This window comes from Alternaria ethzedia (genome assembly GCF_023757985.1).
Source record: "Alternaria ethzedia strain BMP 0044 chromosome Unknown scaffold_12, whole genome shotgun sequence".
NCBI classification, from domain to species: domain Eukaryota; kingdom Fungi; phylum Ascomycota; class Dothideomycetes; order Pleosporales; family Pleosporaceae; genus Alternaria; species Alternaria ethzedia.
Genome location: NW_026056205.1, coordinates 889,093 through 911,213, shown reverse-complemented (window position 1 = coordinate 911,213; position 22,121 = coordinate 889,093). Strand labels below are relative to the sequence as shown.

Below are 22,121 nucleotides of genomic sequence, written 5' to 3'. Positions count from 1 at the left end.
AGACCTATAATTAATAAATAACTTCTTTCTTTATTCTATATACTAGTAAGTTATAACTTAAATATTCTTCTCTATCTTTTACTAGAGCGTGTCTAGCTATAATCTAGATATTTTACTAACTTTTACTAGACTACTATAGCGTATTTTAGCTAGCTAGAGTTATTTATATAGGCTCTAAATAAGCGCTTTTGTTATTAAATACTAGAAGAAATTCTAGAAGAAGTATAACAAGATCTAATTAATAAGAAAAAGCTAGAAATATATTCTTATTAAATATCTTACTATATATTACCTTATAAATAAATCTAACTTTAGAATTACACTATAAAATCTAATTATATTATCTAGTCTTACTATAGGCTTTAAGCTCTATTATAATTACTATCTAAGTAAAGAAAGCTATAGATTTCTCTACTCTAATTTTATATATATATTATCTAATAAAAACTATAGTTATAAAAAGTACTATAAACGCTAAGTAATAGACGTAAAGTTTATTTCTTATATAATTATACGCTTTCTATACAAACTTATATAAGAACTCTACGTATTTACTATATTCTAAGCTTATATTCTATATTATAAGTATTAGAAATCTAGAAAGATATATAATAATAAAATAGAATTATATAATAGATATAAAAAGATATAGGCTCTCTATAAAAGAGAAGCTTATACTACCTACTATAAGAATAAAGATAAATAGTTTTACTCTTAGAACTATAACTAGGTATATTATAATAATAGCTATACTAACGTTATTTTCTATTCTAGAAGTAGAGAAAAGTACAACGCATAGTAGGTAGTGTAGAAGACTATTATTAGAAAGAATACGCGTATTACTATATACGTTAAATATTAGTATAATATAAAAGATTATCTATATACTAATAATTAGGTCTATTCTTTTTATTAGCTATAAATTAATTAGAGTAAAAAAGTAGTATATAAATAGCTAAAATATAATAAGTTTATTATATGCTCTTAGAAGAAGTATACGCTTACCTATACTACTTAAGCATTTAATATAGAAAACCTAAATAGATAAGTCTTTTCTTAACTAAGAAGAAGTAGGTATATAGTTCTTCTATTCCTATATAATTAGTAGTATTTAAATTTAACTTTTACTTTCTTAACTATTTACACACTTTGTACCGCCACCTTATAGTCTATAGTCTCCGTGGGAGGTCTGATACTCCCCAAGTGATAGTTCACTCATACTACGTTTGTGTATAACGCGCTGATGTGGTACAGCTGAGTTGGGTGATGGGAAGCTTGTGATAAGTTCGCTGCACTGGGTGAGTTAGACGCTGGGCTCTTAACACCGTCAGCGCGCACATACCGTAGCTGTCCGCGGTAAGACCAAGTTTGAAGAGGCCCCCGCACTCATGAGATCAGCTCCGGTTGCGTAGTCATCCTTATGCGCCACCTCATATAATGTTGCTGGTATGTCGAGCTCGCGTGAGTTTCTTGGTGCCATGAAGACGCGGTCCCGATCGCGCGAGGGAGCTAATGGGGAGATAGCAACCGGGGATCCTCCCAGGGCAGTCACAATATGACCTTCGTCTATAGCAGGCGAGATAACACTGGCGCCATCGAGCTCTGGTGTGATTGGCGGGAAATATGAGGGGATAGGTGTAGCTGTTGGCCTGGGAGAACATGCTTCAGATTCCAGATCGCTCGTCCGGCCGTAAGCTTCCATTTGCGCAGTGATCTTCTTCAGCTTTCGAATGTCGCTCTTGTAACCTTTGATGTCGAGCTTGAAGAGAATGATTTCCCTAACGTAGAAGTCGATCTCCTGTCGCAAGCTCTCCATCTGCACATCCGGAGTATCGGCAAGAGCCTTTCCCTTCTGTTTAGATTGCTCCCTCCTTAAGCGCTCGTGGAGCCTATCCATCCACCTATCGATGTCTTCTCGTCTTGCAATGGAGGCAAGCTCCGGCCAGCTGTCTTCCCCTTCCCCAGCCATGTGAAGCTTCATTGCCGCATGCCGTCTGATTTCAGCCTGCAACAACAGTTTGTGATGCTCCAGCTGCCTTTCCACTGTACAAATGACCCTGTCCTTCTCCTCAATTACGGATTCGCGATTCAGGATTGCGGCTCGAAGTCTTTCCATATGCGTGTCTGGGTGGTGTGTGCCTGAACGACTGGCAGTTGTCTTGTGCTCCTGTTCTAGCTCGCTGTGTGCCCGTCGTAGCTGTTCTCGCTCTTTCTCCAGTTTCGCAATGCGATGATCTTTCTCCCTGACCTGGTCTTGCAGACGCTCAATGTGCGCAACAAAAGAAGCTAGCGTTGCGTTCTCTTGCGAGTCAAGCTCTGAACTGATCGGCGAAGCACTCGAGAAGACCGTACTCATACTCATACGTCCATCGGAAGTTGGGTGGCTCGTGCTAGGTGGTCCTTTTGAGATGAGGTCGAAGGGTGATTTCCCATTCACTAAATTCGAAAGTTGCTCTTCCGCGTCCAGTCGCTCAGTGTTGGCGATCTCGAGACGGCTCTCGAGATGATCAATAGTGTTTTGCAGAGCCTGCGTGGATTTGGCAAGCTTGTCAGCGTGCGCTGCCTTGTCCTCGAACTCAGCACATCTCATCTCGGTCAGTCCTAGTGTTGAACGAAGCTCTCTCTCGCTTTTCTTCGATTCGTTCAACTTCGCCATCAATGATTCGATCTGCTGTTGGAGAGCGACATTGTTTTGTCTGTACTGATTGAGCTCTGGGAGCAGGTTCCGAGTTGTCGTTTCTGGCCGACGTGTGGCGCTGAGCTTCCGCTTCAAGCTCTCCTGACAGTCCAAATTAGCAGTGGGTTTCAGAAGGAGAGCAGGTGTATCATTACCATCTCTGGGCTGCTTTCTGATCGCCGGTGTGAACGCTGTTTGCTTTCAAACTCGATCGGACAGACAAAGTCGGGGTCTTTCGTAATCGGCGGGGTTTCGCGAATCGACGTGTGTGGCGGCTCAGCGCTATCCGAGACAAACGAAGTATTATTCCTCGACGCTAGACACGTTTAGCATGCTGAACTGATAGCTGGTGTCACGGGTGCACAGCTCGAAAAGCCATACTGGTTGATCCAACACGTTGGAAGAGAGCGTCTTCACAAAGCAGTGAAGTGTAGTGGTGGACTAGACAAGGATACTTGGAAGGATACTCACCCTGGTGCAGGCCGTGCTTGCTGTTCTGCTCTTGAAGCAACCGAATGTGATCTTTCAGAGATGCAACCTCCGCAGAGTGTGCGTCCACGAGGCTTGCAACTTGTGCTTCGTGCGACGATCTCAAGGCGGCGAACTGAGATTGTAGGACTGAGTTTTTCTGATTCTGTGTGGCAATGATCGCTTTTAGCTCGTCGATCTGGTTGCTACGCGTCGATGAATTGGTTGCAGTAGACGCCTGGGTATAGTTAGTATTTGGATGCAATACATGCTGGGCAACTAAAACGGCCCGAATTGGCCATTACGAGGCAGAGAAAGAGGCATGGCGATGAGACTAGTGGTGACGGTTTGTGTGCAAGTGCCGCCCGCGCAACGTGAGAATGTGAAACCTGACACCACCACTATTCGCCTGCCAGGCCTCCGATCCGTGGATACAACAATACATTGCCAGCGAGCAGCCAGATGCCATGGCCTGACGGCAGAGAAGTACATCTAACTCAGGCACACATCGTCGCATCAGAGTTGGAGATGGTACACAAAGAAGTTCTGAAACTGTTTCGTTATGCAGTCTTCTTGTTTGTCCAGTAAATACGCCTCTATCAAGAAACAAACAGCACTCACTTCATTTTGACTGCTGCGTCGGCGCTTTTCGGTATCCCGATCACGTACTTTCTTCTCTTGGACCTGCCGCATCTGACTAGAACCATGCCTGCCACTTCTGTTTGTCGAAACCTTTCGGTCCATGGCAGAGAGCGCAGTAATCAGGTCCGGTCTCGAACGTCTCCGCATTCCGGTTTTGTTCAAACACTTGTCATCCAATGCCGCTGGTAGACCGGCTTGGGCCATAACACGTGAATCAAGTGCATCGCCGATAGGAACGTTTCTCATGATGCTATACCGCGAGCTTAGTTCTGGAACGCTTCTCGTATGATTCAATGGTGACGGGACCAAATCCAATGCATTCAAGCATGTACTCCCGTGGCTCAAGCGCTTGTCAGGTGGGTGACTCTCCCTTCGAAAGAGCTGGATTGTGGGTTGGACGGACACCGGAGTCGTACAGGATGGAAACCCTTGATTCTCTAAGAGAAGAGAACCAGGGAGCTCAGCGGGTAGTTCTGCAATCGATGGTACCGAGGCGGACCGTGGGCGACTGGGCAGAGGCTTTTCTATGGAGGCAGATCTCGAGCATGCAATCGTACTGGGCACCGGAGAGCGCAACATGTCGCTAGACGCAGTCTGGAGGGTCGTGACAGTCTTGAACACGGCTGTATCGTACTGGGGTGTGATAGGACTGGATACATGTTGTCTGTCGTCCGATGGAAAGATGACGAGGTTAGTTGAACGTCGTTTTTCAACTTTCAGCGTAGTCTGGAAGAGATGATTAGCGAATGGCAAGGCACCACAAGACAGTTGCAGACACCGACTTCCAGACGGTCGCTAACATTGGTGTACGGGTCGTCTCGTTGTGCATAAGATGCCGTTGTCTTTGGCAGCGCACTGACATGGTTCTGTGCCTGTTATCGTACCTTTGCTTCAACGTCGGTGTTGGACTCGGGCTCAATCGACTCAATCGATAGCAACCCCCCAGTGCGATAGTAGGGCTCTGAACTAGACTGGCGTTTTGACCAGGAAAGAATTCGCTTGGACGGCATTGCGCGATCGTTGCGCACGCCGCACTCAGTGGCAGCAACACAGCGGAGGCATGAAGATAGGATGGAAACTACAGGCGCTCGGGCTACGATATGGTGCGAAGAGAGAGAGATAGGCGGAAAGGCAATCGCCAGAGAGTTTGCGGGCACTGGGACGATGGTTTGGCTACGTTTGCAAGGCGCCCATCTTGGCCGCCTTCATAACGCCCGCTGTCATGTTTCGGGGCTGCAAACCACGCCGTACCTGTCTGGATCCGGCTGAAGACGCTGCTGCAGGGGCCAAATGGGCCGACTGGGTGGGAGAGAAACACAAGCTCCTTGCATATCGTATACATAGGCGCCTTGGAGTGGATAGTGGCGCCGCCGTGTACATGCAGCGAATAGACGAGATGAAGATGAGGCGCGGTAGCGCGACGCCGTGACGAAGTTGCAGGAAGCTTGGGCCTCTGGGGAAGTCGCGACCGACAGCTTCAATCGCAAATCGGCTATTGCGTACTAGTCACATTCCTTTCTGCTTCTTTGCGCAGCCCACTACTAATTACGGTGTAATGGTCTAGCCGGCTACCACCGCAGTGCAGGCGACTTGGCGCCGCCCCCAGGAAGCCCGTTGACGTTGGCTGTATCCACCAGCCACTAGAGAAAAAGTTGGGATCGTCATTGCGCCCCCAATCTCGACACCGCGACTGCGCCCCAGTGCTCAGCAATCGGGCCCGATATGGCGAGAGACCTGTCGCCCTACAGCGCGCGACGGCTGCTTACGCAACAGCTAGTCCAAGGCCAGACTGCCTCGCCCCCGGCAGTCGCGAGCAGGAACGGAAGCCCGAGCAGGTTGTCGAGACATGTATCCGAACGCGTTGGGAAGGAGCCTTCGATAGCATCTGGTCGCCGCTCGAGAAGTCGATCGAGAGAGAGGAAGCCCGAGGACGTACCGAACGCCCGTGAACCAAAGGCCACGACAGTCGAGCCAAGCGCTGTCCGCAGGCGGGAACGGTCGCCGGAACCATACAGGAAGCCACGAGGCTCCTCCAGAGAGAAGAAGCGCGATGGATCAAGAGAGCGGAGGAAGGACCGATCCAGAGACAGGCGACGAGACCGGTCACGCGACAAGAGGCGAGAAAGATCGGGCGACAGAAAGAGAGATCGCTCGAGGGACAGAAGGCGCGATCGCTCCCACGAGAAGGACGGAGACAGGAACAGAAAGCGCGATCGCTCTACGGACAGACACGGCCGGCGAGATCGCTCGCGGTCCAGAGAGCGACGCCGCCGCGACAAGTCCAAAGAGGGCAGACGTTCACGCTCGCCCATACCGTACCGTTCTCGTAAACCGCGCACCCGCTCGCCCTCTGCATCCACATCTCCACCGCCCAAACGTCACCGGCGCACACGCTCTCCATCGCCCTCGCGCTCACCGCCGCCCCACAAGCGGGCCAAACAACCGCTACCTTCACAAGAAGTCTCCTTCCGGGGGCTTGACGACTCGGCCCAACCACCCTCCAAGTATGGCGGCGCACCGCCTGACAAGGAGAAGCCCAACTTCAAGCCTACTGGCGCGCTAGCCAAAGCTGCCAACCGCGTAGAAGGCACCAAGATCTCCCTCAAGTACCACGAGCCGCCCGAGGCACGCAAACCGCCCGCTTCACAACCCTGGCGCATCTTCGTGTTCAAGGGCGACGATGTGCTAGAGACCATCGAACTCTGGAACAAGAGCTGCTGGCTACTGGGACGATCTCGGGAAGTCGCCGATTACGTTCTCGACCACCCTAGCTCAAGTGGACAGCACGCAGTCATCCAGTTCCGGTACATACAAAAGACGGTGGAAGATGAGTTCGGTGTCAAGAGCCACAAGGGAAAGGTCAAGCCCTACATCATTGACCTGGAAAGCAGTAATGGCACAGAGCTCAACGGAGAGGATCTCGAGGCGAGTCGCTACTTTGAGCTGAGGGACAAGGACATACTCAAATTTGGAGGCAGTGAGAGGGAGTACGTCGTCATGCTGCCACCAGCAGAGTCTAAGTAGGAAGGAATGAACATAGCAGAAGACACAGACGACCATTGCGCAGTTGCAATAACAATTGCGGGTGTCACATACGAATCTCTCGCTGTCATAGAAGCTGAGTCCAGATGTACATAATAGAGAAAGAAAAAACATGTCAAATCATACGTGGATGAACATCACCAAGGGGGTGGGTTGTGTCGCTATGTATCGAAGATGAAGCTAACATTGCCATTATGTCTCGAATGTGCTCCAAACATCATCAGTGGCCTTAGACAGAATTCATCTGAGGCATATTGACGTTGGGGTACGCGATCCCCTTGATAAGTTTCGTGTTAAATCAATGTGCGCGCCGAGTAGGTGAATGTGATGACCGTACTAAAGCTTCCTCGGGCTAGCTATCGTGCTCCGAACTCAGCAGCCTCGGATCGCATTCTATTCTCCGTCGCACTTGTCTTGATGATGCAATGATGGGCGTCCGGACGTGGAGAGCGGCGCGTAATCAGGTACAGGGTCCAGTGTACGACAAGGATGCCGCCTCCCGACTTGGCAGGAACCGCCGTCATCAGCCTCCCCACAGTTCGTAATGCGCAGACATCGTCTTGCGCGTCCGTCTTCTTCCCTTCTTTATACCCCTTTTTACTTAATTCTTGTAATACACTATGGCGCTTTTGCGACGCTATGGGCTATACACCGTCCTCGCCGTGGGCTTCCTGTACATGCTTTGGTCCCTCAGCTTTCCATACGAGCAGCCTGGCGACGCGCCTGTTAACGCCGACAAAGGCCCGGAGAGCCAGCAAAGCCAACAACCAAAGAAAGAGCAAAAGTACAAGTCTTTCGATTGGACAAAGGTCCCCTTCAAAAACCGCATCGAGTCCCTCGTTCCACTACCAGCCGGCGAACCGAAAGCCTTACCACCCATACAATTCAACTTTGGACAAGAAGATGCTACGGCCAAGAACATACGCGAGACGAGGAAGGAAGAGGTTAAGAAACAATTCCTGAAATGCTGGAAGAGTTACAGAAGCCACGCATGGATGCACGACGAAGTCCGACCTATAAGCGGAGAGGCAGCGGATCACTTTGGAGGCTGGGCGGCCACCCTCATCGACGCGCTCGACACACTATACATAATGGGCTTTGAAGAGGAGTTCTCGTCCGCCATCAAGGACATCGAACAAATCGACTTTGGATACACCGATTTGGACCACATCAATGTGTTCGAGACGAACATACGGCATTTGGGTGGTCTTCTGGCAGCTTTCGAGCTTAGCGGGGACCAGAGGTTATTGAACAAGGCGAAGGAGGCGGGCGAGATGCTATACCATGCATTCGACACACCCAACCACCTACCAATCACGCGATGGCAGTTCCGTGCAGCGGGCGAGGGCAAACCACAGGTAGCGGACGAGCAGGTCCTCCTTGCGGAGATCGGAAGTCTGACCATGGAGTTCACACGCCTCTCGCAATTGACCGGGGACCCGAAATGGTACGACGCGGTCAACAGGGTAACCAGACTTCTCGAAGAACAGCAGGACAAGACCAAGCTACCGGGCATGTGGCCTCTGATTGTCAATGCTCGAACTGCGGACTTCACTGCTGACAGTGGGTTCACCCTGGGGAGTATGGCTGATTCAACGTACGAGTATATTGGCAAGCAATATGCGCTGCTCGGTGGTCAAGACGCCATCTATCGCAAGATGTACGAGAGAGCAATGGACACGGCATCCAAGTATGCCTTGTTCAGGCCATCGACCCCAGAGAACTCCGATATGCTCATGTCAGGATTTGTCCGTGCCGAAGGTGCGACTACGGCGTTAGACCCAGAGATGCAACACTTGGCATGCTACACAGGTGGCATGTTTGCCCTCGGCGGAAAGCTATTCCAGAACGACGAACATGTCACGATCGGTCGGAAGTTGGCAGACACTTGTGTTTGGGCCTACAAGGCATCGCCCGCAGGTATCATGCCCGAAGTATCGCATCTCCTCATGTGCGACAATACGACAACCTGTGTATGGGACGAGAAAGCATGGCTCGATGGTATACTATCCCGGACATCTAATGCTGCGGACGAAAAGGATCCGTTGAAGAACATTGCAAACCTCCGCCTCCCTAGCGGCTTCATCAGTGTCGATGATAGAAGGTACATTCTCAGGCCGGAGGCTATCGAGAGTGTCTTCATCATGCACCGCATCACAGGGGAGCAGCAATGGCAAGCTGCTGCATGGGATATGTGGACGGCTATACAACGCTCCACAGACACTGACATCGGTAACTCTGCATTGATAGACGTATCCGCCGACTCTCCACCGAGGGCGGACAGCATGGAGGTGAGTCGACTCTTAGTTTCTTGTCAGAAGACATCGAGCGTGTACTAACACGCCTACAGAGCTTCTGGATGGCGGAAACGCTAAAGTACTTTTACCTGACGTTCAGCGAGCCAAACGTCATCAGCCTGGACGACTGGGTCTTCAACACCGAAGCCCATCCCTTCCGCATCCCGAAACCAAAGGCAGCGTAACACGCATAACGGCCACATTGTTCATACACACGGTCACATACAGCTTTTCTGACGTGACTTGGGAAAAGATATACCCGTAATTTATACAATGATATTCGTAATTTCATGGAGACGACTGAGTTCTTGCTTGTTTCCTTTCTTTCTTATTCATACACCATCTCCTCATAGACACATGTCTAGTGTGTACCGTAGTTAGGTCCACCGATGCCCTTCTCACCGGGCTTGTTGGCGCTCGGGTCGACGCCGACGTTTGAGTTTCCGCTGTCTGAAGCTACGGGCGCTTCGCCGGGCGCGTGGCCTTCCTTCGCTGCGGGTGCGTTTGAGGCACCGAGACCTTTGCCTGTCATATTTGTTAGCATGACATCCCCGCAGAAGTTGAGGAGAGAATGTAAAACGTACTCTCAGCCTCCTGCTTGTTGAACTTGTCTGAAGCAGCATTGCTCTGGCCAGGTGTCTTGGAGTGAGGCATATTGGTTGTTTGGTGTGTGGTTGCGGGTAAACGTAGAATTTGTGTTATTCGCAATGAGTTGGAGTGAAGTGCAATGTAGATGAAGTTCCAATGCTAGAAGACACGCGACGTTTTCTTTGTTTTTGTCGCTCCCATCAGCCTAGTCGTGGCTGTGATGTCACTTTATTCATGATATCATCAGTATGGTGTTAGGATGCGAAAGGGTCCACTTTAGCGCTAGATGCAGGTACGCGATCGCGATGCGCTACTTATCATCGATACTGTTTCGGCGCCAGCATCGAGCTACCTCAAGTGCGGTATGGAGAAGCATAGGGCAAGCTGTATGTATCAAGTTTTCGATAATAAATGCTCATCGCTGGTTCACACGCTACCCAACCCCTTCCATAGCCAAAGGCCTTCCATAAATACAAAGTCTCATGCAAACCTTGAGAAACGTCCGAAAGGAAACGCTAAACGCCAATCCATGCACATCAAAACAAAATCTGTACCCCGTTCCTCTTCACTCTCAGTAGGTCAACATCTTCTGTCCGCCTTTGCCATCATGGCCCTCGCCGGGCTTCGCAAAACTGCACCACCGGTCCTTGATAGATACAACCTCGTACGTACCCTCCTCCTGGACTGGAATGCTCATACTCATCTCATGACTGATTTCCGTCTTGATCTCCAGCACTTTGCTCTTCCGTCCCTTGTTTGCATTGGTGCTTCGCGTATAGGTAAACTCGAAAGGCGGTGTACCCCAGAACTGGAACTCTAGATCCGTACCGCCACCCTCATGAATGTCGATCTCGTGGACTTGACCTCCAGAGAGACGTACAGAGGGGATTGGATGAATGGTCTTGGTAAGGTCGAGCGCTGCAAGGCACTCAGAAGCAGAGTCGCGTAGACCGGTGATGGTGAACGATCCTGGAAGCTCAGCGAGACGGCGGAAAGTAGTGCCCGGATTGGAGGCCTTGCGCTCTTGCTTCTCGAAGGTGTAGTATACTGTGAAGGGACTTTGGCCACTAAGAGCGAAGGACAGGCGCTCACCGACACAGAAGTCCTGTCGGTCTTCCAGGGGTGTGGCGGTAGGCGCATCATGAACGCTGATTTGCACACGGGGACCACCTGGCGGAGGCTTGAGGGTACATCCACGCGAGTCGCGAACTTTACGGATGGAAATTGACGAGTGACCGAGGTGCATCTTGCGGTGCTCAATCTTGAGATCATACTTGTTTGTGGGGATGCTCTTGTGGACGCTGATTTCCGGCTTAGGGGTACCTTGATGTTTGATCTCCACTTCCAGGTAGAATGGTGCAACGCCCTCCAGCGTAATGGGGATGACTTCTTCGCCCTCTGACTCTCGCGAACAGTAGCTGTATGTCTTTCCAGGTTTATCGAAACGAGCACCAGGACGTGAGTGAACCTGTTGCTGAATCGTGATAGGCGAGAAGTGCTTCTTCGAGTGGTCGTATCTGGCATCTGCCAGTTTCAGGAAAGTGTACTCGTAAGTACCAGCCTTGGAGGTTTCGGATCGAATCGATGCAAGACCACCAACGGTGTGCAAGTCCTTTTCGCTGACAGAGGCTGTCTTTCCCTTCTTGTCCTTGTATTCCTGTCGGTAAGAAATGTCGAAAGGAGCATTTCCTACGATGTCGTTAGCATTGGCAATGTGTGGGATACTCGGGATAACTTACCGGTTAAAGACACATCGAATGAATCCTCGTCACCCTCGCAGACGGCGTCCTTAATATATTTGCTGCCTTCCAGCACCGCGCTGCTTTCAGGAACACTAAGCGAGGGACGTGCGACCCAAGATACGTCGAATTGGTCAGCCTTTTCATCGATCAAGCCAGGGCAAACAGAGTCCTTAACGGAGATCAACTGATATGTTCCATCTGTCTTGACGTCAAGCCACGAGTTGGGGTTTTGGAAGCTATCCTTCTTGACCTCCTTGGTCTTCAAGTTTTCGTACTCTAGGAACCAAGGGCCGTTTCCAGTAAAGCGAAGAGGAAGTCCGACTTGTCGACTTTCCAAAGCCAAGACTGATTGTTTGCCTTCAATGTGCCCGAAGTACGCCTTGGGTCGTTCGTGACGAACATTGACTCTAGCTACGGGTTTGAGAACCTCTTTGCATTTAGATTTGTCGGTAACACTCGTCAGAGCTACGACGTACTCGCCACCGCTGCTGAGCTTGTCTGTTCGTATCACGTAGTGCGCGGTCTCGGTCTCGATGGTGCGCTTCGTACGCTTGCCATTGTGGACAATTTCGTATTCGAGCTTCCAGGGTGCCTCACCAGCAAAGCCCACGTCAAACTCAACCACATCGTCGATACAAGCTTGCTTAGGTCTACTGCTTTCAATGAAGTATGCTTGTGCGGATGGCTTGACGTCCTGTTGGAGTTTGATGTTGCTAAGGGGCCTCTCTTTGTAAACCGAGTCGCTGATGGTTTTGAATGAGTATTCGTAATGACCCGCATCTGTCGGCGTAAGATCGATCGTACTGCGGAGACTGGCAATCTGAAGTGGCGGCTGCCTGACCTCTCGGCCGTTGTCTTTCTTCTCGGAGTAGGTGACCACGAAAGGTGGACTTCCAACGAAATCAAGGCCAACGCGGAGACCGATGGGGTTGCCCGCGCATTTGTCTATGATGTCCTCGCTGTCTAGCGTGAGGTCCGGCTCGGGCGGATTGTGTAGTAGGCACGAAGTAGGTTCAAAAACCTCACCCTCGCAGAAGTCGGTCGACACAGACTTGATGGTGTAAAGACCGGCGACCTTGATAGTAGGTTGCTCACCCTTTCGCATGACCTGCTTTTGCAGTACAGCATCTGGACTGTGGTAGCCATCCGAAACGATATTCTCTTGGGGTGTGAAGAGATACTCAACGGTATGCGCAGAGTCAATAGCGTTTTTACCCGTAGACTGGTACTGGACGGGCAGACGAGCAGCTTCACCCTTGGGTACCCGAAGCGGGTTCTGTGGGCTACAGCCTCTGAGGAAAGCTGTAGGGCGCTCGTGGACCTCGAATAGTTGACGAATGCCTGCGACCTTGGGCCTTGGGCGCTCGTCATCGTCGACGTTCAGGTAGCTCACGAAGTTGCCCAGTCCATCCTGCACCTCCTCGATTTCGTACTCCCAAGAGCCACTAGTGGTGAGAGATTCGTTCAGAGGTACGAGAACCTTGTGCGGGCGTGCCCAGGAAATGTCTTCGCGTCCGCTCTTGACCAGTGCTTGTGATGTGTGTTTCGACAAGGGCGAGATGGCGTCATCTGGCTGCAGATTCTGGAATTGAGACCCGCCGCGGGGCTTCCCATTCACCGTGAGGCGGTACTTGACGTTCAGAGGCGGCGTTCCCTCGACCTCGAGTGCAACGTTGGATAGATCGCTACGGCAGCGATTGTTGCCAGTAGGCTTGACTCGAGCTTGCGGGCAGGTGGCCACGACGACGTTGGTGGACCGCGGTCGGACCAGAAGCTTCGACTGATCCGTAACCTTCTTGAGCAGGTATACACCTGGCTTCTTGATCGTGTAGGCCAGAGTCAATGGATCGTCAGGGTCGGATGACTTCTGCGTCTTCCTAGCCTTCTTCAACATAGACTTGAGCTCTCCCTTCTTAACAACGATGGTCTCGTTGACATTGGTATCGATGTCGATGCGCAGGATCTCCATCTCGTGGGGTTCGGTCTGGTTGATCATAATCGGGATTTCGAGTTGGGTGACGGACGAGTTCAGACAGAACGACTGCCTATCTGGGTTCAAGACTGCAGAACCCTCAGGCAAGATGTTGACAATCTGCTTTCCGAGAATAAGGGAGGCATTGTGTAGGATAGCACCAGGCTTGACGCTCCGTTCGCTGATGGCCAATTCGCTATCCCACAAGAAGCCCACCAGCCCCATAAGCCATGCCTGTACCGGTATGCCAATTCTGAACATGAGCATGACGTCGACGCCCGCATGCAGCACAAACAGCAGGAAGGCGGCGCCGTTGCCCCATTCCAGCCAAGGAATTTCCAGTAGCGGTATGCCGAACATGAACAGCACGTCGAAGAAGCACCATTTCAGGCACAGCACTAACGATTCGTCCTCCTCGACAGCCAGCGTATAGAAGTCGTATGTTCGGTATGCCCATAGGGCGACGTATAGGGCGAAGACATAGAAGCGTTGTTGGGCGGGATCGAGGATGTCGGCGGGTATTAGGGGCCCTGAGCTTGACTGCGCGGGGGCTTTGGGCAAGTCTGGCAAGGGCGATTTGATGTTGGGTCGCGGTGTTGTGCCATTCGGGCTCTGGAGGCCGGGGGAGCGGTTCGTGTTCTGTGGTGTTGATGGGAAGCCGCCCACGCCTCGGCGAACCTGGGGTGTGCCGTTCATCGCACCCAGAAGTTAAGCGTCGGCTATGTCGTGATCATGGGTTGGGAGATGCGACGAAGATGCGTGTTCGGCCGGGGGGTGATCGGGCGTGTTGCGCTGGGCGGACTGTCGGTGGACGTGAAACTCAAACAAACATTTACCTAGAGTCTACGCGACGAGCGCGACAAGGATGCCGGCTGAGATGGATCCGGCCAATCAGAAGTGGATGACGCCGAGCTCGTCACGTGCTAGCGCCCCAACCTTGGAACCTCGACTACCTGCACGCTGCCACTTGCTTTCACGTTCACTTTATACCATTATCAGCTCGCTTCCTATTGTCTTGTCGAACCCCACAATAGAAAAGATAGTCGCGCTTCATTCACAGATCGCCTCCCACCATGCTCGTCTGCTTTCCTTTCCTCCAACCTCCAAACGTCCACATACACACTTGAACTCTTTCAACTCCAAACTACAACTCACTCTAAGCCTCTCTCAACCCAAATCAGCTAGTATGGAGGGTCAGACTGTCCACGATATCCGAGCTGGCTCGGATGTCAAAGCTGGAATCCAAGAGCAAACCCAACAACAAGCCATACCCAGCAAAGACCTGGCAAACCAAGTCGCCGATACAGTCTCTGCAATCGCAGTAGAAATCAATGGCGCCGCTACAGCTCAGTCTGTCAACGACACTCTATCTCCAAGCACAGGATCGAAAACGGCCTCACCCAACACCAAGAAGCGAGGTCCTCCTGAACCCACTACAGCGTCGGAGCCCAGCAGTAAAAAGGCAAAAGACTCGCCAGGCCCACCGTCGCCTCAGAACGGCGCCTCTACCGATCTGGTTTTCCCCAGTCCACCAGACATGCCTGCAACCAATTTCGACAAAGAGACCTGGCAAGGATTCTGCGAAATCGAAAGTGAACCCGCCTGTTTCTCCGTCATCCTCCGCGAGATGGGCGTCCGCGACGTGACGGTACGCGAAGTATTCAGTATGGATACAGATTTCCTTCTCGACAACTTCCCGCAGCCTGTCTACGGTTTTATCCTGCTTTTCCACTACCGCGAATTTGGCAACGACGGTCAGGCAGCCGAGTGTCCCAAGGACGTCTGGTTCGCCAACCAACTGCCCGCCCAGAACAGTTGTGCGACACTAGCCATGATCAATATCATGATGAACCAGAGCAACGAAGCTGATGTGCACATCGGCGAGCATTTGACCCAGTTCAAGGATTTCACGCAAGTCTTGTCGCCATACCAGCGCGGTGAGGCTTTTGCGAGCTTCGATTTTGTGAAGAAGATTCACAATTCGTTTGCCAAGAAGATGGACATTCTCGAGGGCGACAAACATCTCAGCTACAAAGTCAAACGTGCCCAGCGAATCAAGGCACAGCTGTTGACTGAGAAGACCAAGCCTACCAAGAAGGGATCCAAGTCGCGACGCGCTGCTTCGACCGACACCGTCGCCAGTCACGATAGTGCAGAGAGCGTTGAGGATAATGCGCATCACTACATTGCTTTCGTACCGGTTGGAAACGAAGTCTGGAAGTTGGACGGTCTGGACAGGCAGCCGACGTGCGTTGGCTCCTTCGATCCGCAGCGCGGCGAGACATGGCTTGAGTCAGTATCCACAACCATTTCTACGCTCATGGCTGCTGGCGACGACGATTACGGCGTTGTTGCTCTGACGCAGTCTCCATTGCTCTCACTGCGCAAGAACGCTGGTCTGACAATCAACACCCTCTCGCATGTCGACACACGCCTCGATGACATCTCAGCTTCTACGTCTCAGGACTGGAGAGATCTTGTTGACCCCAATGAACAGCCGCCCAGTCCCCGTATGCTAGGCCTCGAAGAGCTTCTTGCGGTCAATCCTATCTCCACTACTCTCAAAGCGACCATCGACAGCGAAGACATGACCCAGCTCCTGGTTCGCCGTAGCGATTTGCTTTCGCAAGCCAATCAACTGGCTGCGAACATCATGATGGAGATGCAGAACGAGGCAGAAGAGGATTCGAAGGCTGCGCAGCGGCGATACGACTCTGGTCCGGTCATCAAGAAGTGGCTCGAGATGCTAGCCGAAAATGGCTTCCTGGAAGAGAACTTAGATCGCTTTATGCCAGGCAAGGGAAGAAAGTGAGGATGTGAGATTGTGGTGATTGCTTTGTGGATCTACAGCAATCATCTTGGGAATGTTCCATATTTTTCGTTCGATATTAGGCCGGAGACCAACAGGCTCGGAATGAGTGGGGATATAACAGCATTTGATGCGACGCTCGACTAGGGAGCGCAACAAATCGTCATAGCTTTATCTATCTATACTTTTCAAACCCCACCTTGCTTTTAGCCCTGCAATTTCTAATCCTCGGGGTATTCGTCGCGCACATTGCTCACGAAACAACGTTGTTCATTATCCCAGCGCTTGAAATGGCGGCCAGCGAGTTTCAGCAACGCCTCGGAGGGATATGTATCCTCATCCACAGGCTTGATGTTCTCGGCAGCAACGTAGCGAACGGATTTGTCGCAGACACTACTTCAATTAGCATAATATAGTAAAGGCGCTAAGAGATGAACTTACAGTACGTGATAGAAAGCCTGATTCCTACCTTTCGATAGGGAATCTACACGCATGTTCTGAATCCAGTCTTCGTTCGCGTCGCAGACAACGTCCCAGCCTGTGATGACACCCTCATAGCCGTAACGCTTGTGTTGAAATAGCTGGCCAACTTTGAAAGCAACATTCTGTGTGCGCGCAGAGCGATTGGCAACAGGCTTCCGCATGGAATCAACTTGATGCATGCTCTGCACAAACTGGAGCAGACGACGACCCTCGGGTTGGTTGTAGAACATAGGGATGACGTAGCGTGATAGCAACGTCACGTCCCATGGGTAGTGCATCTGGAAATGCTCGAGCAGGTACGGCAGATATTGGCGACGACGGATCTGGTTATGTCCAGATGAGATATGATCGTCGTTCGGCCCAAGGAGCAGCATTGCCCAGATAGTTGCGTAGAACGCGTTGTCCATGTCTGGGTATGAGTTCATCCATGACGCCTGGATGCTGCCCATTCCAGCTTCAGTTTCGCGGATCGTTTGTACCGAGTTCATGATGTTGCGCGCAGTGCGCATTACCATCTCTCGGGTGTTGGTGTCGCTCAGAAAGCCATGGTGTTCGTCCTTTGGAACACCCATGTCGCGTAGGATCCTCTGTAAATCGCCTTGCCGTACTTCGGAGGAAGAGCGAAACGGATCCAGGTACATGTAATCCAGCTGCGCCGAACTCGTCGGCTTGTACTGGCCATCGAGATTGTAGTTCTTGGGCGCATAGACAAGAGTATAGACGTGGAAAAGGAACCCACAGGGTCGTGCATCAAGGCCGATCCGCTGTGCTACGGCGCAATAGATAGCGACTGAGATGAGTGGGAGAGACTCGTGGGTCGCCGAACGTATGACAAGACCAATGAAGGAATTCCGAAGTGCGCGGTACGACGTGTCTGGAACACCGTTGAAGCCTTCGTCACGGAGGAAGGATGCCAAAGTCGAGGCCTGTGTCCGTGGACTCCAGCTGCGCAAGTCGGGATATGTCTCCAGTAGCCTGTTGGCTAGTGCAGTGATGTCTTCAGCTACCACGTCAATGTCTACATCTTCACCCACTCTCGCAAATACATCGTATGCGCCCAGAGCTCTCTCTATCGATATGTCCTTGCCGTCATGTAGATCCGACCACACCTTGATGGCGACCTCGCGATGTATGCGCTCCAGTACGGCATTGGCGTAGTACCGCCTCGCTAGAACGTCGTGTGCATCGTCGGGGCATGCGCATTCCTTCAACAGCGTTTCCTTCGCATCGTACCCAAACTCGGCGATGTCGTTGATGCATCGTATGCGCCCTTGCTGGCGATTCACAATGCGGTTCAAGAGCTCTTTGGTGCGACGCTCGATTGTATGCTTCGTCATGTAGAGGGCGCGCCAGTCGACATCGGACAACGGGGCTGCAAACTTGGCGATAATGTTGTGGCGAGCGTCCCATGTCTTGAATTGCGTCTTGCACAGGTGGCGCCATATTATAGGCGCATCGGTCGTGAGCTCCTTGATGAGTTTGTTCGTCTGCGAAACGGATGCGAGGGAGCGCGGGTCGAGATTTAGGAAGACGGCTTCGAGGATCTCGGTCGGCAAGTCAGTGAAGGAGGGGCGTGGCATGGTGGGCCCGGCGTTCAGGTGGTGTATGGGTGGGGTCGTTCGGCGCTTTCGGGAAGGGGTAGAGTCGTGGGGAGAAACGCAAAGTGCATGGGTAGATGGAGGTTCCGTGTGGCGAGTGAAGGGCGCGCTTGAAGGTTCCGCCGCAGATGTCGTCAACATTGGAACATGGGCGGTCATGAGCGCATGGCTCGCTAAGATTGACTAGCCTCGGCAGCTAAATCGCGATAACGCACCTTCAGTCAACAGGCGTTCTCTCCGTCGTATCGCGGGTCCAGATATACGATCCCGTCACGACAAGGATGAGACTGAGCTAACTCTATGCCTTGTGTCTCGGCCCAGTTAGAGATGTCTCACTCATGGATGCGAGACCTTTTCTACTCATGCCATTCCAACAGGCTAAAGAGCTACACAGCACTCTTGATAGAGCGAGTCCCTGTCACGCTGCGCACTTGACCAGTCGCTGAGGAAAACCGATCGCGTTATGATAAACATGTTGGACGCTTTTGAGAACACCTTCAAAGATGACTACATTGCTATTGTTGGACTAAGCAGAAGGACGACGTGATAACTCGCCGTAGCAGAAACCCGTACCGCCCGGCTTTCTTTCCTTGATGCTGTCAGCGTATCTGCAAGTTAGGCCGTCATTGTCAGCACGAATTCCTTGGCGAAGCTCCGGCTTGCAGCGGAAATGAATGACGAGGCACTCGAAGCAACTCTGGACTCATCGTGGTCAATGCGGTAGACGCGACTCAAGCACAACAGTCAGTTATGTCCGTGAACAAGCAAGACCCTCATATGGTTTTTCCACGTTTGGTCCGGATAGCGCGCGACCGTTGCCGAAGCTCGCTGTCCGCGAGACCCGATCTGCAGCCACAGTTGATGTCACTGCCGCACCGCCGCATTCATTACCATGAACATGACGCCCTAAAACTGAACGGTCTGGCTCACCACTTTTTATCTCTCCTTTTGGCCTTGTAATCCTACACTCCTACATTCCTATCATATCCCGCCATGGCCGACCTCAGCAGAGTAGAGTCGATGCAGTATCCTGCGGGACATCTCTCCCATCTCACCGAGAACCAAGAAGCCCAGCTTCTCGAGTTCAAGAAAGTGTGCCAGGAAGCAGGCTATTACACACCTGCAGCCGGGCCGGTGCGAGCCAGTCATGACGACGAGACCATGCTGTACGCGCAAATCGCGAAGTTGTCGATTTTAGCGGGGCACTGACTGCTTACAGGCGCTATCTGCGCGCGCGTCGTTTTGTTCCCCAAGAGGCCTTTAAGCAATTCAAAGACACGGAAGACTGGCGGAAGGAGAACAAACTAAGCGAAATCTTCAACACTATCGAGGTCGAAGAGTATGAGCAAACGCGACGCTTGGTAGAGAGTCCCGCATACATGTGCTGTCATCCTGTCTGACAGCCTCACGTAGTACCCGCAATGGCTCGGCCGACGCGACAAACGCGGCATTCCTCTCTTCCTTTTCGAGGTCGCACCGCTGAACTCGAAGAACATCTCCACGTACGAGAAGCAACTCGCCAAGTCAAAGACGACTATCCCCAATGTCGCAACCAAGAACCTGCGCCTATTCGCCCTGTATGAATCGCTCACAAGATTCTACACACCTCTGTGTTCCATGGTCCCTCGTAGCCACCCAGAAACGCCAATCTCGCAAAGCAACAACATCGTGGATATCAGTGGTGTTGGGCTGAAGCAGTTCTGGAACCTGAAGGGCCACATGCAAGATGCTTCGGTCCTGGCCACAGCACATTACCCTGAGACCCTGGATAGGATATTCGTATGTGCACGCGTCTTCTTGAGAGCCATGCAAGTAGAACTGACCAAATCGTAGATCGTTGGAGCGCCTGGCTTCTTTCCCACCGTCTGGGGCTGGGTCAAGCGCTGGTTTGATCCCATCACCGTCTCTAAGATCTTCATCCTCTCCCCGCAGAACGTCTACTCCACACTCTCTCAATACATCGACCACGAAAACATACCGAAGAAATACGGTGGCGGTCTCGATTTCGAGTGGGGACAGCTGCCCAACCTTGAGCCAGCCATCGAGGCGCAAATGAAGTGGGAGAACCCAAATACCCAGGACGGTCGCAAGACGTTCCCTATTGGGCCGATAAAATGGGAGGAAGGCCAGAATGGCGACATGGAAGCCTGGGGCGTCGGCAGCGAAAGCGGAACACCGCGAAGAAAACTAATCTTCTCCATTCCCAAGCCTGTAGGATACAAGCAGGGAGATCTGATGCCGCCCACACCTGCGACTCAGATCGGCGACCCTCTCACAACCGTAGGCACAGCGACTCATCCCCCTGATACGAACGAGCCTGAAATCCACACCCCACCCTCAGACACCGAGTCGCGCCCGTCCACGACTGCAGTACCAGTTACTACGACCCTACCGATTCGCGCGGGCACATCAGAAGCACGGTACGAGCAACAGAACCAAACACACGCATCTGGGCAGCTCGCAGACGGAACACCCGAGGCAGCAGTCGTTGACCACGGGCATGGAGACAAGACAGTCACAATGGAGCCCAACACGGTGGGTCAAGCACCGAAAGAGGTACCGCTCCCCGATCGTGAAGAACCCGCCGCCCCGGGCTATTTGGACCAAGCTAAACAAGCCGCTGTATCAGCCTCCGCTGTAGTCACCTCGACTGCTACTTCTGCCGCTGAAGCCGTTGCCGGTGTAGTTGGTGGAAACAAGGGGGAAGAAAACAAGGTTGAAGAGCCTGAGAGGATAAAGAGCCCACAGGAACAAGAGATGGATCGCCAGATCGATGCCACGAGTGCCAAGGACGTTGAGGCGTTTCTGAGGGCGCAGACGGCTAGTGGTGGACATAAAGCCAGCTGAATTCCTTTGAAGCCCTTGTATATATTGTACGTGGAGTAGAGATTGTATAGATGACGAACTATTGATACCATACTCTTAACCATGCGTTGAGCTTGGACTGTTCTAGAAGAAACATGATAGATGCGCAAGGCAAGTCTGCTGCTTTTAGACCCACCAAAGAGCGAGAAGTCATTGGTGGGTGCATATTCAGAAAGAGAATGCGCTGATAAGTAACTCGCGTGGGTGTTATCATTCAGGTCTCCTATGGAAGTATCTATCCACCTCAAAAGGTGATGAGCACAGCATCGATTTTCATTTTCTTGGTCCATTCCCATGACCTCATAAGTACCCCATTCATGGAAAGAAGTGCCAACACACACGTACTGTAGCTCACTGCTTCATCGTCCTGGAACTGGGTTGTGCGAAGGGTGATGCCGAACTCGCATATATTCGCCACCATTGTTACACGATCAGACACGTACTTGCAATCTCGCGTGTTCATGCCCCTGACTGTTTCCATAATCACGTAGGCTCTGTCCCTGACTGTTCCCGCGTGACCCAAACCTCTTTCCTTAACGACAGGTACACCGGGGGCACGCGCATCGCGGTCATGAGAAAGGAAATTGTTGGTCAACAAGTGAGAAAGTTCGAAACTGCGCAAACGCAAACGCCTCCAGCACCATGTATGAATACTCCGAGGAACAGTACTTGGCATGAAGATACTCGTTGGCTCTGGTCCAATAGCAATTCCATCAGATGCCGGATCTGGCGGTACAGGGATCAGATAGCACGAGACCTTGGAACACCGCTGCTCTTGATATGTCCAGGCACGTGTAAAGTAGGTATCTTCCGTTACGTTCTCAAAGATTGCCTCTATTACGGAATCAATGGGGCCTCCTTTTTGGTCCTCGATTTGGAGAATGCTTTCTAGATTATTGTTCTTGTGTGACATGGATATCAATGAGGCATTCATGGTA

At 51.6% G+C, this 22,121-nt stretch overlaps 8 protein-coding genes across 8 annotated transcripts; 4 read left to right on the top strand and 4 right to left on the bottom strand.

Annotated features, from left to right (window-relative positions):
- Positions 1–1,215: 1,215 nt before the first annotated feature.
- Positions 1,216–3,771, bottom strand: J4E87_005860 (uncharacterized protein; the record flags this gene model as incomplete). The annotated part of the gene is made up of 5 exons (XM_049377465.1): positions 1,216–1,254; positions 1,343–2,779; positions 2,833–2,993; positions 3,149–3,351; positions 3,767–3,771. The coding sequence occupies 5 exons, from the start codon at positions 3,769–3,771 to the stop codon at positions 1,216–1,218; spliced, it is 1,845 nt and encodes a 614-aa protein (XP_049233091.1).
- Positions 3,772–5,509: 1,738 nt separating this feature from the next.
- J4E87_005859 (uncharacterized protein) lies at positions 5,510–6,811 on the top strand (the record flags this gene model as incomplete). The annotated part of the gene is made up of 1 exon (XM_049377464.1): positions 5,510–6,811. The coding sequence occupies one exon, from the start codon at positions 5,510–5,512 to the stop codon at positions 6,809–6,811; it is 1,302 nt and encodes a 433-aa protein (XP_049233090.1).
- A 638-nt stretch (positions 6,812–7,449) lies between these two features.
- On the top strand, positions 7,450–9,311 carry J4E87_005858 (uncharacterized protein; the record flags this gene model as incomplete). The annotated part of the gene is made up of 2 exons (XM_049377463.1): positions 7,450–9,120; positions 9,180–9,311. 2 exons carry the CDS (start codon positions 7,450–7,452, stop codon positions 9,309–9,311), a joined length of 1,803 nt encoding a protein of 600 aa, XP_049233089.1.
- Positions 9,312–9,487: 176 nt separating this feature from the next.
- J4E87_005857 (uncharacterized protein) lies at positions 9,488–9,780 on the bottom strand (the record flags this gene model as incomplete). Its single annotated transcript, XM_049377462.1, has 2 exons — positions 9,488–9,651; positions 9,711–9,780. 2 exons carry the CDS (start codon positions 9,778–9,780, stop codon positions 9,488–9,490), a joined length of 234 nt encoding a protein of 77 aa, XP_049233088.1.
- A 505-nt stretch (positions 9,781–10,285) lies between these two features.
- On the bottom strand, positions 10,286–14,124 carry J4E87_005856 (uncharacterized protein; the record flags this gene model as incomplete). The annotated part of the gene is made up of 2 exons (XM_049377461.1): positions 10,286–11,403; positions 11,454–14,124. The coding sequence occupies 2 exons, from the start codon at positions 14,122–14,124 to the stop codon at positions 10,286–10,288; spliced, it is 3,789 nt and encodes a 1,262-aa protein (XP_049233087.1).
- A 490-nt stretch (positions 14,125–14,614) lies between these two features.
- Positions 14,615–16,240, top strand: J4E87_005855 (uncharacterized protein; the record flags this gene model as incomplete). The annotated part of the gene is made up of 1 exon (XM_049377460.1): positions 14,615–16,240. The coding sequence occupies one exon, from the start codon at positions 14,615–14,617 to the stop codon at positions 16,238–16,240; it is 1,626 nt and encodes a 541-aa protein (XP_049233086.1).
- Positions 16,241–16,458: 218 nt separating this feature from the next.
- On the bottom strand, positions 16,459–18,300 carry J4E87_005854 (uncharacterized protein; the record flags this gene model as incomplete). The annotated part of the gene is made up of 2 exons (XM_049377459.1): positions 16,459–16,630; positions 16,679–18,300. The coding sequence occupies 2 exons, from the start codon at positions 18,298–18,300 to the stop codon at positions 16,459–16,461; spliced, it is 1,794 nt and encodes a 597-aa protein (XP_049233085.1).
- Positions 18,301–19,479: 1,179 nt separating this feature from the next.
- On the top strand, positions 19,480–21,165 carry J4E87_005853 (uncharacterized protein; the record flags this gene model as incomplete). Its single annotated transcript, XM_049377458.1, has 4 exons — positions 19,480–19,484; positions 19,538–19,679; positions 19,732–20,097; positions 20,152–21,165. The coding sequence occupies 4 exons, from the start codon at positions 19,480–19,482 to the stop codon at positions 21,163–21,165; spliced, it is 1,527 nt and encodes a 508-aa protein (XP_049233084.1).
- Between the last annotated feature and the right edge of the window lie 956 nt (positions 21,166–22,121).